The 17,377-nt window shown below is 43.7% G+C and overlaps 1 protein-coding gene across 1 annotated transcript in view; it reads right to left on the reverse strand.

The window, feature by feature from the left end:
- Positions 1-427: 427 nt before the first annotated feature.
- LOC141106919 (uncharacterized) overlaps positions 428-17,377 on the reverse strand; it is a 68,515-nt gene continuing 51,565 nt past the window's right edge. Inside the window, 1 exon segment of the mRNA XM_073597849.1 lies at positions 428-1,913. Coding sequence (XP_073453950.1) covers positions 628-1,913 — 1,286 coding nt within the window. The 3' untranslated portion in view covers positions 428-627.

Here is a 17,377-nt window from a genome sequence, read left to right on the forward strand (position 1 = left end):
AGTTTGTAATTCGTAATTTCGTAAATTTGTAATTTCGTAAATTTGTAATTTCAAAAATTCATAATTTTGTAAGTTCGGAATTCAATAATTCGTAATGTCATAAATTCGAAAATTCGTAATTTTGTAAGTTCGGAATTCATAAATTCATAATTTCGTAAATTCGGAATTTCAAAAATTCGTAATTTTGTAAGTTCGGAATTCATAAATTCGTAATTTCGTAAATTGGAAAATTCGTAATTTCAAACATTTGTCATTTTGTAAGTTTGTAATTCGTAATTTCGTAAATTTGTAATTTCGTAAATTTGTAATTTCAAAAATTGATAATTTTGTAAGTTCGGAATTCAATAATTCATAATTTCATAAATTCGAAAATTCGTAATTTTGTAAGTTCGGAATTTCGAAAATTCGTAATTTTGTAAGTTCGGAATTTCGAAAATTCGTAATTTTGTAAGTTCGGAATTCGTAAATTCATAATTTCAAAAATTCATAATTTTGTAAGTTCGGAATTCGTAAATTCATAATTTCGGAGGTTCGGAAATTTCGGAATTAACAAATTTGTCAAAATTCATTAAAAAACGAATTCGGAACTAAACGAATTGCACATGTCTAGTTCAGAACAATTCCGATCTATTCCTGATTAAACATTGGCTGCGCCCTGTGAATCCGCTGGTGGGAAATAAGCGATTTCTTGTAACTGAAACATTTCCCACACTCTGAACATGCGAAAGGGCGATCCCCCGTGTGAATCCTCTGGTGGTCATCAAGGTCGCCTTTCTGAACGAAACATTTCCCGCACTCTGAACACGAATAGAGACGCTCACCCGTGTGAATCCTCTGGTGTCTAAGAAGCGAATTCTTCTGAATGAAACATTTCCCGCACGCTGAACAAGAATAGTCCCGCTCGCCCGTGTGAACTTTCTGGTGGAGAAGAAGTACGTTTTTGTCAGTGAAAGATTTCCCGCACTCCGAACATGAAAAAGGATGCACACCTGTGTGGCATCTCTGGTGTCGGAAGAGGTCTCTTTTCTGAATGAAACACTTCCCGCACTCTGAACACGAATAAGGACGCTCGCCCGTGTGAGTTCTCTGATGTCTAAGAAGGTTTCCCTTTTGATTGAAACACTTCCCGCACTCTGAACAGGAAAAGGGACGCTCCCCCGTGTGAATTTTCTGGTGTAGAAGTAGTATATTTTTGTCAGTGAAACACTTCCCGCACTCTGCGCACGAGAAAGAGTGCTCGCGCGTGTGACATCTCTGATGCCTATAGAGGTCTCTTTTCTGGATGAAACATTTCCCGCACTCTGAACACGAAAAAGGACGCTCGCCTGTGTGAATTCTCTGGTGTCTAAGAAGATTTCCTTTCTGATTGAAACATTTCCCGCACTCCGAACACGAATGAGATCGGTCAGCCGTGTGATTTCTCTGGTGCTTACGAAGGTCTCCTTTATGAAAGAAACGTTTTCCGCACTCTGAACATGAACAGAGGCGCTCACTTGCGTGTCGGCTCTGGTGTACAAGAAATGCGTTTTTCTTAGTGAAACTTTTCCCACACTCTGCGCATGTATAGGGACGCTCACCGGTGTGTATTCTCTGATGTACAAGAAGAGCATTTTTCTCAGTGAAACATTTCTCGCACTCAGAACATGAATAGGGACGCTCACCCGTGTGAGATCTCTTGTGCTTAAGAAGGTTTCCTTTCTGAATGAAGCATTTCCCGCACTCTGAGCACGAATAGGGCCGCTCACCCGTGTGGATTCTCTGGTGTATAACAAGTGCGTTCTTCTCAATAAAGCATTTCCCACAGGCGGAACAGGAATAGGGACGCTCACCTGTGTGACATCTCTGGTGCTTAAGAAGGTTTCCCTTTTGAATGAAACATTTCCCGCACTCTGAACAGGAGTAAGGACGCTCACCTGTGTGACTTTTTTGGTGCTGAAGAAGTTTTCCTTTCTCAGTGAAACTTTTTCCGCACTCTGAGCACGAAAAAGGATTCTCACCCGTGTGTGTTCTTTGGTGTATACGTTTTTCTTTTACAGTTAAACATTTCCCGCACTCTGAACAAGAATAGGGACGCTCATCCATGTGAATTCTCTGGTGTCTGAGAAGTTTTCTGTTTTCAGTGAAGGATTTCCCACACACAGAACATAACAGGGAACGCTCTCCTGTGTGAACAACTTCATGGCTTAAAGATGACTCCTTGGGGCCAGGTGGATCTGTTGACCTCTCCTCACTGTGAGATTCTAGATGTAGATCTGGAGTATTTATATTATCAGAAGATCCCTCCGAATGGGAAGATCCATTGTGTATGTTTAGAGTAATGGGAATTATTCCTGGAGATGGAGAATATTTCACTATGTCGTTGTCCTCTGCTTTATAATCTGGAGATACAATGAGATGTTCCTCAGGGGTGTTCCCGACATTGTGTCCACCTGTTGGAAAGAAAGTTTTAAACAAATAAGTATTCTGTGTTCCATTCAGGAGTCATGTATGTTGCTACAGAATTCAAATTTCTCAAAATTCTGGCATGGATTTATAACAGAAAACTATGAATACAAACCAGATAAAGGATACAATGGAGATGGACCTTTGATATGGTGTACAGTATCTCCTCATTTGTTGGGAACATGACATTATATTGAGGAATGGAGATGGACCTTTCATATGGTGTACAGTATCTCCTCCTCATTTGTTGGGAACATGACATTATATTGAGGAATGGAGATGGACCTTTCATATGGTGTACAGTATCTCCTCCTCAGTTGTTGGGAACATGACGTTATATTGAGGAATGGAGATGGACCTTTCATATGGTGTACAGTATCTCCTCCTCATTTGTTGGGAACATGACATTATATTGAGGAATGGAGATGGACCTTTCATATGGTGTACAGTATCTCCTCCTCAGTTGTTGGGAACATGACGTTATATTGAGGAATGGAGATGGACCTTTCATATGGTGTACAGTATCTCCTCCTCATTTGTTGGGAACATGACGTTATATTGAGGAATAGAGATGGACCTTTCATATGGTGTACAGTATCTCCTCCTCAGTTGTTGGGAACATGATGTTATATTGAGGAATGGAGATGGATCTTTCATATGGTGTACAGTATCTCCTCCTCAGTTGTTGGGAACATGACGTTATATTGAGGAATGGAGATGGACCTTTCATATGGTGTACAGTATCTCCTCCTCATTTGTTGGGAACATGACGTTATATTGAGGAATAGAGATGGACCTTTCATATGGTGTACAGTATCTCCTCCTCAGTTGTTGGGAACATGATGTTATATTGAGGAATGGAGATGGATCTTTCATATGGTGTACAGTATCTCCTCCTCAGTTGTTGGGAACATGACGTTATATTGAGGAATAGAGATGGACCTTTCATATGGTGTACAGTATCTTCTCCTCAGTTGTTGGGAACATGACATTATATTGAGGAATGGAGATGGACCTTTCATATGGTGTACAGTATCTCCTCCTCATTTGTTGGGAACATGACATTATATTGAGGAATGGAGATGGACCTTTCATATGGTGTACAGTATCTCCTACTCATTTGTTGGGAACATGACATTATATGGAGGAATGGAGATGGACCTTTCATATGGTGTACAGTATCTCCTCCTCATTTGTTGGGAACATGACATTATATGGAGGAATGGAGATGGACCTTTCATATGGTGTACAGTATCTCCTCCTCATTTGTTGGGAACATGACGTTATGTTGGAGGACCTTTCATATGGTGTACAGTATCTCCTCCTCATTTGTTGGGAACATGACATTATATTGAGGAATGGAGATGGACCTTTCATATGGTGTACAGTATCTCCTCCTCATTTGTTGGATACATGACGTTATATTGAGGAATGGAGATGGACCTTTCATATGGTGTACAGTATCACCTCCTCATTTGTTGGGAATATGACGTTATATTGAGGAATGGAGATGGACCTTTCATATGGTGTACAGTATCTCCTCCTCATTTGTTGGGAACATGATGTCATATTGAGGAATGGAGATGGACCTTTCATATGGTGTACAGTATCTCCTCCTCATTTGTTGGGAACATGACATTATATTGAGGAATGGAGATGGACCTTTCATATGGTGTACAGTATCTCCTCCTCATTTGTTGGGAACATGACATTATATGGAGGAATGGAGATGGACCTTTCATATGGTGTACAGTATCTCCTCCTCATTTGTTGGGAACATGACATTATATTGAGGAATGGAGATGGACCTTTCATATGGTGTACAGTATCTCCTCCTCATTTGTTGGATACATGACGTTATATTGAGGAATGGAGATGGACCTTTCATATGGTGTACAGTATCACCTCCTCATTTGTTGGGAATATGACATTATATTGAGGAATCGAGATGGATCTACATGGGATGCAACTACATACTCTATACACAGATGTAAAATGAAAATGTGAAATGTTTAGGCATTTAGTGTTTATTACTTACTTGTGTCCATATGTAGAGAAGATTCCTCCTGTTTTCTCTTCATAATCATCTCCCCCCCCTCCATAGACTTCTGATCTCCACTCACCAACGTCTTTTCTTCATCTTTATCCTTAGTGTTGATCCCTTTCAGTTCTTCATCCTGAACCTCCAAAACAATAAAAAAATTACATTTGAAAAATAATAACTTTCAATAATAGGAGATTACATTAAAAAATGTTCTCTCATAATTCAGGCATTTTTTAATTCTTTTGGCCCAGTCTGATCTACCTGATCATAATGTGTGTAGGTTAGACCCTCCTCTGTGAATTTCTTGGAATATGGGAGACCACCCTCTTCCATAGACTGCTGAGCTCCCCTGACCAGCATCTCTTCTTCTTCCTTTTTAACCTCAATCTTGATGTCTTTCAGTTCTTCACCCTAAACCCCAAAGATGATCAAATAAATGTATTAAAGGGAACAAGAGATTACATAGAAGAATGTCATCTCACAAAGTTTAGAACCACTTCTGTGTTCTATACACGGAGTCCCACCTACCTGATGATGGTGAGGGATGGTGTGATCTTCCTGTGTGGAATCCCAGGAATACAGAGGATGGGGACATCTCTCTGGTGGGTTCCCATTACTGGATCCATCTGTAGGAAACACACACACTGACTGAATACATTGTTTCTATGTGTTTATCAGATGATGGGGGATCTAGGTGGACCCTCCGTACTGCTCTCTCCCTTACGATAAAGTCTCCTCTTACCTGGTGATGTGAGGGGTGGAGGATTCTCCATCATGACATCCTTATAGAGATAATCTTACCTAGAAATGTGATGGTCTACATACCCTAAACCATCAATCCATATATCTGCATGGTTTCAGTAAATAGCATTCAGTACTCACCTGTGCTGAGATCTAAAGAAGGTTCCTCTTGTTTATTAGTCATTGTCATTCCAACTTTCTCTGCAGTTGGTGGGCAGCCCATCACAGTTGTCTCCTCTACTTCCTCTTTGACCTCAACTTTTATATACATCTGTTCTTTGTGCTAAAGCAACCGAATGATAGAAATTAAAATCTTTAAAATAGAAAAGGCTGAGACTACATAGAAGAGCATAATCTCATACAGTTCGGAAATACATTTGGTTCTACTTATCTACCTGATCATGGTGAGGGATGGTGTATTCTTGAGAACACAGAGGACGGGGACATCTCTCTGGTGGGTTCCCATTACTGGATCCATCTGTAGGAAACACACACACTGACTGAATACATTGTTTCTATGTGTTTATCAGATGATGGGGGATCTAGGTGGACCCTCCGTACTGCTCTCTCCTTTACAATAAAGTCTCCTCTTACCCGGTGATGTGAGGGGCGGCTGATTCTCCATCATGACGTCCTTGTAGAGATCCTTGTGTCCTTCTAAATACTCCCACTCCTCCATGGAGAAATAGACAGTGACATCCTGACACCTTATAGGAACCTGACACACACAATGATACAGTCACCATCCAGACACATCCCTTGTCTGTTACTGGATAATGTCCCAGAATTCCCGGCACCGCTCACCTCTCCTGTCAGCAGATCAATGATCTTGTTGGTGACTTCTAGAATATTCTTGGCACTGGTTACCTCTGTTGTCAGGCAGTGAGGTGGAAGCACTGTGATGGTGGATGTCCTGGGAGGACAGTTGCTGGGTGTTAATGGTCAGGTGACAACAGATGTTAATGGCTCATCAGATATTTTCTTTACAACTTTATCATTCTGTGTAATGAGAGAAAGTAACAATTATCACTACAGATCTACCAGAATCCTCCCCCCTCTCTAGTTAAGTCTGTGTTCAGTTACAAAACTTAGAGGTAGACTTTATAAGTAATATCATCAATTTAAATTAATATGAATTTATTGTTGGCCATTATTGACACCTTTAGTGCAAGAAAGGTCAAGAAAAATACAGTCTGCAGTCTCTGACCATCTCTTGTATCATGTCCTCAGTCTCTAACCATCTCTTGTATCACGTCCTCAGTCTCTAACCATCTCTTGTATCATGTCCTCAGTCTCTGACCATCTCTTGTATCATGTCCTCAGTCTCTAACCATCTCTTGTATCATGTCTTCAGTCTCTAACCATCTCTTGTATCATGTCCTCAGTCTCTAACCATCTCTTGTATCATATCCTCAGTCTCTAACCATCTCTTGTATCATGTCCTTAGTCTCTAACCATCTCTTGTATCATGTCCTCAGTCTCTGACCATCTCTTGTATCATGTCCTTAGTCTCTGACCATCTCTTGTATCATGTCCTCAGTCTCTGACCATCTCTTGTATCATGTCCTCAGTCTCTAACCATCTCTTGTATCATGTCCTCAGTCTCTAACCATCTCTTGTATCATGTCCTCAGTCTCTGACCATCTCTTGTATCATGTCCTTAGTCTCTGACCATCTCTTGTATCATGTCCTCAGTCTCTGACCATCTCTTGTATCATGTCCTCAGTCTCTAACCATCTCTTGTATCATGTCCTCAGTCTATGACCATCTCTTGTATCAAGTCTTCAGTCTCTAACCATTTCTTGTATCATGTCCTCAGTCTCTGACCATCTCTTGTATCAAGTATTCAGTCTCTAACCATCTCTTGTATCATGTCCTTAGTCTCTGACCATCTCTTGTATCATGTCCTCAGTCTCTGACATCTCTTGTATCATGTTCTCAGTCTCTGACCATCTCTTGTATCATGTCCTCAGTCTCTGACCATCTCTTGTATCATGTCCTCAGTCTCTGACCATCTCTTGTATTATGTCCTCAGTCTATAACCATCTCTTGTATCATGTCCTCAGTCTCTAACTATCTCTTGTATCATGTCTGCAATCTCTTACTTAAAGGGTTACTAAACCCTCCTGTTTTTTCTTTTTTTTAAATAACAAACATTTCATACTTACCTCCACTGTACAGTTCGTTTTGCACAGAGTGGCCCTGATTCTCCTCTTCTGGGGTCCCTCAGCGAAGCTAGTAGCTCCTCCCCGCATCGAGTGGTCATCAAGCGCTCTCCTATGGGACACCCGTGCGGGCACGCTCCCGAGTCCTGCTTCTATTGAGACAGAAAGCAGGACTCAGCCCCGCCCCCAGCACCCACGTCATTGGATTAGATTTACAGCAGCAGGAGCCAATGGCTGCGCTGCTATCAATCTATCCAATCATGACACGGGACACCAGCTAGAGCTGGTGTGCCTGTCCCCGGGGAGAAGAAACCTGGGTTCCGGTAAAACGGCGGCACTGGGGGGCTGCAGCACTACAGAAGGTTTTTCACCTTAATGCATAGAATGTAAAAAACCTTGAGGGTTTACAACCCCTTTAAACGTAAACACACTGCTAATAGTGTTAGCAAAATTTCCATTCGGTGCACCTTTAGCAGACATGATACAAGAGATCAATGCAGCCTCACCAGTGTCCATCAAATACAGCCTCACCAGTGCCCATCAGATGTAGCCTACCAGTGCCCAAAAGATGCAGCCTGCCCGTGCCCAGAAGATGCAGCCTGCCAGTGCCCAGAAGATGCAGCCTGCCAGTGCCCATCAGATGCAGCCTCACCAGTTCCTATGGATGCAGCCCGCGTTTGCCCGGATCAGAGCAGCGATCTCTGCGTGTCACGGAGCTGGATTTGAATTGCCCGGGACGCAATAACAATGTTCTGCCTCCTGTGATCATGTCACACTGATTCAATGTCCCGCCATTGGATCAGTGTGCCATCTATCACAGGAGACGGGACATTGTACTGTGGTCTATGCAATTCAAATCCAGCTCCGTGACACACGGAGATCACCGCTCTATGAGAGAGAGGAGGGAAGGGAGGACTGGGGAGCCCCAGGATGACATGCCCACAATGGGCGGCACCTGGGGCCCTGCCCCCCTTTTTCGGCTACTATTACCGACATTTTTTTTCCTTTCGGCCAATACCAAAAACACAGTTTTCACCAAATAATTTTTGGCAGCCAAAATTTCGGTGCACAAGATGGTGTGGGTCAGTCACCGCTGAAGAGCTGCCAGAGTCTCAACCTTCTGTGGCTTTTGTCCTTCAGGCATATGAGCAAAAAAAACCCAGTCCCTACCTTTGTTGTTAGTCACAAACTCAAACTTTATAATGCATGCTAAAAAACAGAGGCTCTGGATGGACAGTTGGATAAATGGTTTTACAGTGCCTTGAAAAAGTATTCATACCCCTTGAAATTATCCACATTTTTTCATGTTACAACCAAAAACATAAATATATTTTATTGTGATTTTATGTGATAGACCAACAACATGTAGAAAAAATGATTTGATGCGTTTCAGCCTATAAGGCCTTAGTCATAATGACTAAGGCCTTTTAGGCTGAAATGCGTCAACTGACTTAATCTGTGTTTGTTCACTGTGGCTATTCAATAAAATGAAGAAATTTTAAGAGCAACAACCGGACTGCGGATCATTTTTTTTACATTACTCTACTCAGCCAGCAACTGTGGATCGAGCACTTGGGAGGTCTGCTATCTATGTGGTGTATGGGTAGTAGCACTGACTTTTCAGTTTATATAGTGGAACCAATTGCCTTCAGAAATCACCTAATTAATAGAGTCCACCTGTGTGTAATTTCTCAGTATAAATACAGCTGTTCTGTGAAGCCCTCAGAGGTTTGTTAAAGAACCTTAGTGAACAAACAGCATCATGAAGGCCAAGGAACACACCAGACAGGTCAGGGATAAAGTTGTGAAGTTTAAAGCAGACCTACCAAGACATGGTCGTCCACCTAAACTGACAGGCCGGGCAAGGAGAGCATTAATCAGTGAGGCAGCCAAGAGGCCCATGGTAACTCTGGAGGAGCTTCAGAGATCCACAGCTCAGGTGGGAGAATCTGTCCACAGGACAACTATTAGTCGTGCTCTCCACCAATCTGCCCTTTATGGAAGAGTGACAAGAAGAAAGACATTGTTGAAAGTAAGCCATAAGAAGTCCCGTTTGCAGTTTGTGAGAAGCCATGTGGGGGACACAGCAAACATGTGGAAGAAGGTGCTCTGGTCAGATGAGATCAAAATGTAACTTTTTGGCATAAAAGCAGAATGCTATGTGTGGGGGAAAACTAACATCACCCTGAACACACCATCCCCACCATGAAACATGGTTCTTCAGCAGGGACAGGGAAGCTGGTCAGAGTTGATGGAAAGGTCAATGGAGCCAAATACAGGACAATCTTAGAAGAAAACCTGTTAGAGTCTGCAAAAGACTTGAGACTGGGGCGGAGGTTCACCTTCCAGCAGGACAACGACCCTAAACATACAGCCAGAGCTACAATGGAATGGTTTAGATCAAAGCATATTCATGTGTTAGAATGGCCCAGTCACAGTCCAGACCTAAATCCAATTAAAAATCTGTGGCAAGACTTGAAAATTGCTGATCACAGACGCTCTCCATCCAATCTGACAGAGCTTGAGCTATTTTGCAAAGAAGAATGGGCAAAAATGTCCCTCTCTAGATGTGCAAAGCTGGTAGAGACATCCCCAAAAAGACTTGCAGCTGTAATTGCAGAGAAAGATGGTTCTACAAAGTATACAAATGCCCCCCCACACTTTTCACATAGTTATTTGTAAAAAATGTTGAAAACCATTTACCATTTTCCTTCCACTTCACAATTATGTGCCACTTTGTGTTGATCTATCACATAAAATCCCAATAAAATACATTTACGTTTTTGGTTGTAACATGACAAAATGTGGAAAATTTCAAGGGGTATGAATACTTTTTCAAGGCACTGTACATTTAGGATTTATACGGTCTATAAACCAGAGGCTCTGGATGGACAGTTGAATAATTGCCTCTATATTTAGGATGGACCTCTACCATAAACAGACATCACAGTGACTATGGAGGAAGAGGACGGACATGACGGGAGGGTTACTGGGTGTAAATATAAAATAAGATCTTATTACCTCCTCTACTGCCAGTTCCAGCAATGTCTCCTCTCTACTTCCTCCCAGTTCACCGGGAACTTCTTATTTATAGGTGACATCACTTCCTGTCTCTGCGTTCCATTGACAATACCGAGGATGACCACTTGGAGGAGAATACTAAAACTGCAGCCTACGTTGTTTCTCAGTAGCCGCACATCTGTTTCGTGGTGCGTTCTTCAATTCCTATTATATTACACCACAGTTAAAAGCCAATCAATAAAAAAAAAAAAAAAGTTTAATAAAAACAATTGGATTGTGAATTCAAATTCATAAATATTTCAGACTAAATAATGAAAATATAAATTAAATTCTGAGCTGCATTTTTTTTTAAACACATAATTAAAGTTCATCACGGCGGAAAAGGCTAAGTAGAAAGTTTATCATGGCTGGGCAGAAAGTCCATGGCACTTTAAGAGTAGCTAAAGGCCATTTTTTTTTTCCAGTTTTGGATAGAGATAAGAGGGATTAGAACCCCTGTCAGGTTTCCATTACTGTCTGTGCCTCCAGTAGGGAGATACACCCTCTTTATCTGTCACGTTTACCATTTTCATCAAAAGTGAAAGTAAAAGAAAATCCCAAATTTGGAGTTGACACTAGAACAGGAATAGAGGAGAAATCTTCCAATGGGGACATTAGTTCTGGTGACACCCCAAGATTCCCTCTCACTTCCTGCATTGGCTATGGCACAGAAAGTGAAGGGAAATCTGCCCCATGGGATACAGATGTGTCTATAGAAATGTTTGTTTTTTGAGCTTCAAAATTTATTTTTGGAAAACCTTTCTTCACTGGAAGACCTCCAGTTCTGCTTTTGGCCGAGAATTGGCCCAACTAGGACCCTGATACACTCATCTACAGTATTATTATTATACAGGATTTATATAGTGCCAACAGTTTACGCAGGGCTTTACAATATAAAAGGGAGACAATACAGTTATAATACAATAAAATACAAGAGGATTAGGAGGGCCCTGTTCAGAAGAGCTTACAATCTAATAGGGTGGGACAGGTGGTACAAAAGGTTGTAGCTGACGGGGAATAAGTTGATGGAAGTGGTAAAAGATTCGTTGGAGACGTGATAGGCTTCCCTGAAGAGATGAGTTTTCAGGGATCACCTGAAGGTAGCAAGAGTAGGGGACAGCCAGACAGGTTGTGATAGCGAGTTCCAGAGGATGGGAGAGGCCCTGGAGAAATCCTGGAGACGAGCATGGGAGGAGGAGACGAGAGTGCTTGAGAGCAGGAGGTCTTGAGAAGAGCGAAGAGGACGGCTTGGGTGATATTTGGAGACAAGATTGGTGATGTAGCTCGGGGCAGAGTTGTGAACGGCTTTGTATGTTGTGGTTAGTATTTTGAATTTAATTTGCTGGGTGATTGGGAGCCAGTGTAGGGATTGGAGGAGAGGGTTTGCGGTTGGTAAGGTAGATAAGTCTGGCAGCAGCATTCATGATGCACTGAAGAGGGGATAGCCTATGGAGAGGCAGGCCAACCAGAAGGGAGTTGCAATAGTCAAGGCGAGAGATAACAAGGGAGTGAATGAGGAGCTTGGTGGTTTCATTTGTTAAAAAGGGATGAATTTTAGAGATGTTACGGAGGTGAATTCTACAAACTTTTGACAATGACTGTACTTGAGGCTGAAATGACACTGTTAGTAAGTTAGTAATGCAAGAGGAGACTGAAGGAGTGAGATGAGGAGTAGACAGGTAGATTTGGGTGTCATCGGCGTATAAGTGGTATTGGAAGCCGTTGGTAGTTATCAAGTGACCAAGGGAGGAGGTGTAGATAGAGAAGAGAAGGGGTCCAGGAGCAGAGCCTTGGGGAACCCCCACAGAAAGGGGCATTGGAGACGAGGAGACAGAATTGTAGGTGACACTGAAGGAGCACTGTGATAGATAGGCAGAGAACCAGGATAGAGCAGAATCTTGGAGGCCAAGGGAATGGAGTTTATTGAGAAGGAGCAGGTGGTCAACAGTTTCAAAGACCACAGAGAGGTCAAGTAGTAGGAGTATGGAGTACTGGCTGTTGGTTTTAGCAGGTTAAGTAAATCATTAGTGAGTTTTAGTAAGGCAGTTTCCGTGGAGTGCTGCGAGCGAAAGCCAGACAGTAAGGGGTCAAGAAGGTTATTTTCACTGAGGTAGGAGCTAAGACAGTGTTATGCCCCGTACACACGGTCGGATTTTCCGACGGAAAATGTGTGATAGGACCTTGTTGTCGGAAATTCCGACCGTGTGTAGGCTCCATCACACATTTTCCATCGTATTTTCTGACACACAAAGTTTGAGAGCAGGCTATAAACTTTTCCGACAACAAAATCCGTTGTCGGAATTTCCGATCGTGTGTACACAAATCCGATGCACAAAGTGCCATGCATGCTCAGAATAAATAAAGAGATGAAAGCTATTGGCTACTGCCCCGTTTATAGTCCCGACGTACGTGTTTTATGTCACTGCGTTCAGAATGATCGGATTTTTCGACAACTTTGTGTGACCGTGTGTATGCAAGACAAGTTTGAGCCAACATCCGTCGGAAAAAATCCTAGGATTTTGTTGTCGGAATGTCCGATCAATGTCCGACCGCGTGTACGGGGCATAAGACTAATGCCGCGTACACACGGTCGGACTTTACGGCAGACTTTGCCCGGCGGACTTTTCGACGGACTTTATGACGGACTTTCTGAATGAACGGACTTGCCTACACACAATCCACCAAAGTCGTCGAATTCGTACGTGATGACGTACGACCGGACTAAAACAAGGAACAAAGGAAGTTCATAGCCAGTAGCCAATAGCTGCCCTAGCGTGGCTTTTTGTCCGTCGAACTAGCATACAGACGAGCGGACTTTTCGACCGGACTCGATTTCGACGGATTGATTTAAAACATGTTTCAAATCTAAGTCAGTCCAACTTTTGAGAAAACAAAGTCCGCTGGAGCCCACACACACATCGAATTGTCCGACGAAATCCCGTCCGCCGGGCAAAGTCTGCCGTAAAGTCCGCTCGTGTGTACGGGGCATTAGTGTTCTAGAAGTTTAGTGAATGGGAGCAATGAGATGGGCCTTAAGTTGTTCAGGATGGTTGGGTCCAGTGAGGGCTTTTTAAGTATAGGAGTGATCTGCGCATGTTTTGGAGGGGAGGGGAAGGTGCCACTAGAGAGGGAAAGATTGAAGATGTGGGTGAGGGAGCATAGGATAGAAGAAGAGGGTGACTGTAGTAGTTGTGGGGGAACAGGATCCAAGGGACAATTGGTTAGGTGGGCATCTGAGAAAAGTTTTGTAACCTCTTCAGTAGTAGCCAGTTCAAAAGAGGAGAGTGTTGAATGTACTGCTAGGCAAGGTATGTTGGATGAGGAAGACGTACGCACAGTGGAGGTGTCCTCACGAATTGCATCAATCTTGTCTTTGAAGTAATTGGCAATCTCTTGGGCAGTGAGTGAGTTAGTGGGTAGAGGGGGTGGGGGACGAAGCAGAGAGTTAAAGGTTGAGAAGAGACGACGGGGACTGGATGACAAAGTATAATAAGAGAAACAAAGTAGGCTTGTTCGGCAGCATGGAGGCAGGAATTGTATTTTAGAAGGGCAGATTTATATAGGGTGAAGTCTTGCAGGCATTTGGTTTTATGCCACAGTTGTTCAAGAGCACGGCAATGTCTCTTGAGATTCCTAGTGTTGTCAGTTTGCCAGGGTTGTAACGGTAATGGTCGGGGCCTGATTCTGCATGTGGTTAGGAGAGCAAGTGCATCTAGTGATGATGAGAGTGAACTGTTGTAGACAGAGGTGGCCAGGTCAGGACAGGACAGGGGAGAGATTATGTCATAGCAGTAGCAGAGTAGAGAAGAGAAGGGTTAACGTGGCAACGGTTCCTACAAGTAATTGTTTGCTGCTTGGAGGGATGGGTGGTTGGAGGCAAGGATACAGTGAAACTGATGAGGTTGTGATCAGAGAGAGGAAAGGGGGTGTTGGTGAGGTTGCCAGGATTGCACAGATGGGAGAATACAAGGTTGAGGGTATTACCATTGGAGTGAGTGGAAGTAAGTGTCCATTGGGTTAGGTCAAAAGATGAGGTTAAGTCGAGAAGTTTAGCTGTAGTTGGGCTGTTAACATTGACAGGAATGTTGAAGTCACAAAGAATGATAGTGGGTATTTCAGAGGAGAGAAGATAGGGTAGCCAGGCAGCAAAGTCATCAAGAAAGCACGATACCTGTCCAGGAGACCAATAAATTGCTGCAATCCTCAGAGAAATAGGAAAAAACAGGCAAATACAGTGCATCTCGAAATAAGAGAGGGATAAAGAGGGAGGGACAGGAAGGACTTGGAAGGTGCTTCGTGGAGATAGAAGGAATCCAACTCCACCTCCTTTCTGTCCATTGGGTCTGGGGGAGTGAGTCCAATGGAAACCACCATGGGAGAGGGCAGCAGGAGAAGCTGAGTCAAAATTTTGAAGCCAGGTTTCGATTATGGCGAGTATGTTAAAGCCATGAGAGATGAAGAGGTCACGTACAGATGTTAGCTTGATACAGATGGAGCGGGCGTTCCAAAGGGCACATGAGATTGGTGTGCTGCTTTGAGGAAGCAGAGGGATAGAAATTAAGAGGATTGCAGTGGTTGCCAGAGAGGGAGGGGTATTGGATATGTGGCTTGCACTTGAAAAATGGCGGACCAGGATTAGGAGAAATGTCACCTGAGACTAGGAGAAGGAGGAGGGTGAGGAAGGCAAGATGGGAGTGGGATGTGCATGAGCGCACGTGTCTAGTGGCCCTGGAGTTTATGTCAGCATGTGGGTGCAGCAAATGCAGGAGATGATGGGTGCAGTAGTAGGGAGAGGGTAGGAGTGAGGGTGACAATTGCATGCTGCAGGGTAGAGAGGAGGGGTAGAGTAAGGATAATTTGAGGATAGAAGACACCGATGTGAGAAGGAAGAGAATAAGGAGCATGGTAGTGGATAGAGAGTGGAAATCTGACTTCATATATAATAAATGTCAAATGCTGGTTTGCTTGTCATCTTTCAGAGTGGAGCAGAGTTCTTGTTGTATCTTCATCCAGCTTTAGTTTCCTGCTTTCGTTAAACTGCGGCAGTGAAACCACGCATCACTCGTGACAGAGCCACTCAGGAAAGAGCCATGTTGTCTGCGCCACCCCATAGGCTGCTTTAAATGTATAGGGAGAGTAAGCAGGCATGCATTTCTCAATTGGTCATTATAGGATCTGATTTGAGACACCTGAATATGGGAGAGGATATGGCCAATACCAGACCAGCTACAGACACAGGCTAGGGTCGTAAAGCTAATTACCTCTCTTGATCACTCAAGCCAAATGGGGTTGAAAATCAATCACCAGTAAGTTTGCTATTGCAGTGTGTTTGTTATAGAGCTAGCATTAAATATAGAAGTTTGAAAGATATGGCAGCAGAAGACATTTACCAAAAATGATACAGCAATGTCAGGTAGTTCAGCAGAGTAGAGCAAAGTCTGGAGAAGTCTTATCAGAAAGGGTCTAATTAGTCTTCATACTGTCAACTTTAATGTCAGTGGACACAGCTTGGGATGTGGCTCAGCAGGCAGAACAAGAGCAAACACAGCTCTTCAATAGGGAAGGCGTTCATCCTCTTCTGACATTGGGGACCTTTGGCATTGGTCATCCTCATGCTGACCTTCTTCACTGGGCAATCGACGCATGAGCAGTGTTGAAAGGCCCAAGTTCTAATGAGAAGAGAAGAATCTCAGCCTGAAACCGGTTCAACACAAACACACAGGGCACTGTATGCTCTGATAGTAAGAGGGAAATCCGAATGCTGCCCATCCAAACATACAGGCGTAATGAGCTCACCACCACCAACCACACTACATTCTTCGACAGCTCTCCCCCACCATCCACACTACATTCTCCGTCAGATCTCCTCCACCATCCACACTACATTCTCCGACAGATCTACACCATCCACACTACATTCTCCGACAGCTCTCCTCCACCATCCACACTACATTCTCCGACAGATCTCCTCCCACCATCCACACTACATTCTCTGACAGATCTCCCCCCACCATCCACACTACATTCTCCGACAGCTCTCCTCCACCATCCACACTACATTCTCTGACAGCTCTCCTCCACCATCCACACTACATTCTCCGACAGATCTACACCATCCACACTACATTCTCCAACAGATCTCCTCCACCATCCACACTACATTCTCCGACAGATCTCCTCCCACCATCCACACTACATTCTCCGACAGATCTCCTCCACCATCCACACTACATTCTCCGACAGATCTCCTCCACCATCCACACTACATTCTCTGACAGCTCTCCTCCCACCATCCACACTACATTCTCTGGCAGCTCTCCTCCACCATCCACACTACATTCTCCGACAGATCTCCTCCACCATCCACACTACATTCTCCGACAGATCTCCTCCACCATCCACACTACATTCTCCGACAGATCTCCTCCACCATCCACACTAAATTCTCTGACAGCTCTCCTCCACCATCCACACTACATTCTCCGACAGCTCTCCTCCACCATCCACACTACATTCTCCGACAGCTCTCCTCCACCATCCACACTACATTCTCCGACAGCTCTCCTCCACCATCCACACTACATTCTCCGACAGCTCTCCTCCACCATTCACACTACATTCTCCAACAGATCTCCTCCACCATCCACACTACATTCTCCGACAGCTCTTCTCCACCTTCCACACTACATTCTCCGACAGCTCTCCTCCACCAACCACACTACATTCTCCGACAGCTCTCCTCCACCATCCACACTACATTCTCCGACAGCTCTCCTCCACCATTCACACTACATTCTCCGACAGATCTCCTCCACCATCCACACTACATTCTCCGACATCTCTCCTCCCACCATCCACACTACATTCTCTGACAGCTCTCCTCCACCATCCACACTACATTCTCTGACAGATCTCCTCCACCATC

The sequence above is a fragment of the Aquarana catesbeiana genome, linkage group LG08 (assembly GCF_042186555.1).
Source record: "Aquarana catesbeiana isolate 2022-GZ linkage group LG08, ASM4218655v1, whole genome shotgun sequence".
Classification (NCBI taxonomy): domain Eukaryota; kingdom Metazoa; phylum Chordata; class Amphibia; order Anura; family Ranidae; genus Aquarana; species Aquarana catesbeiana.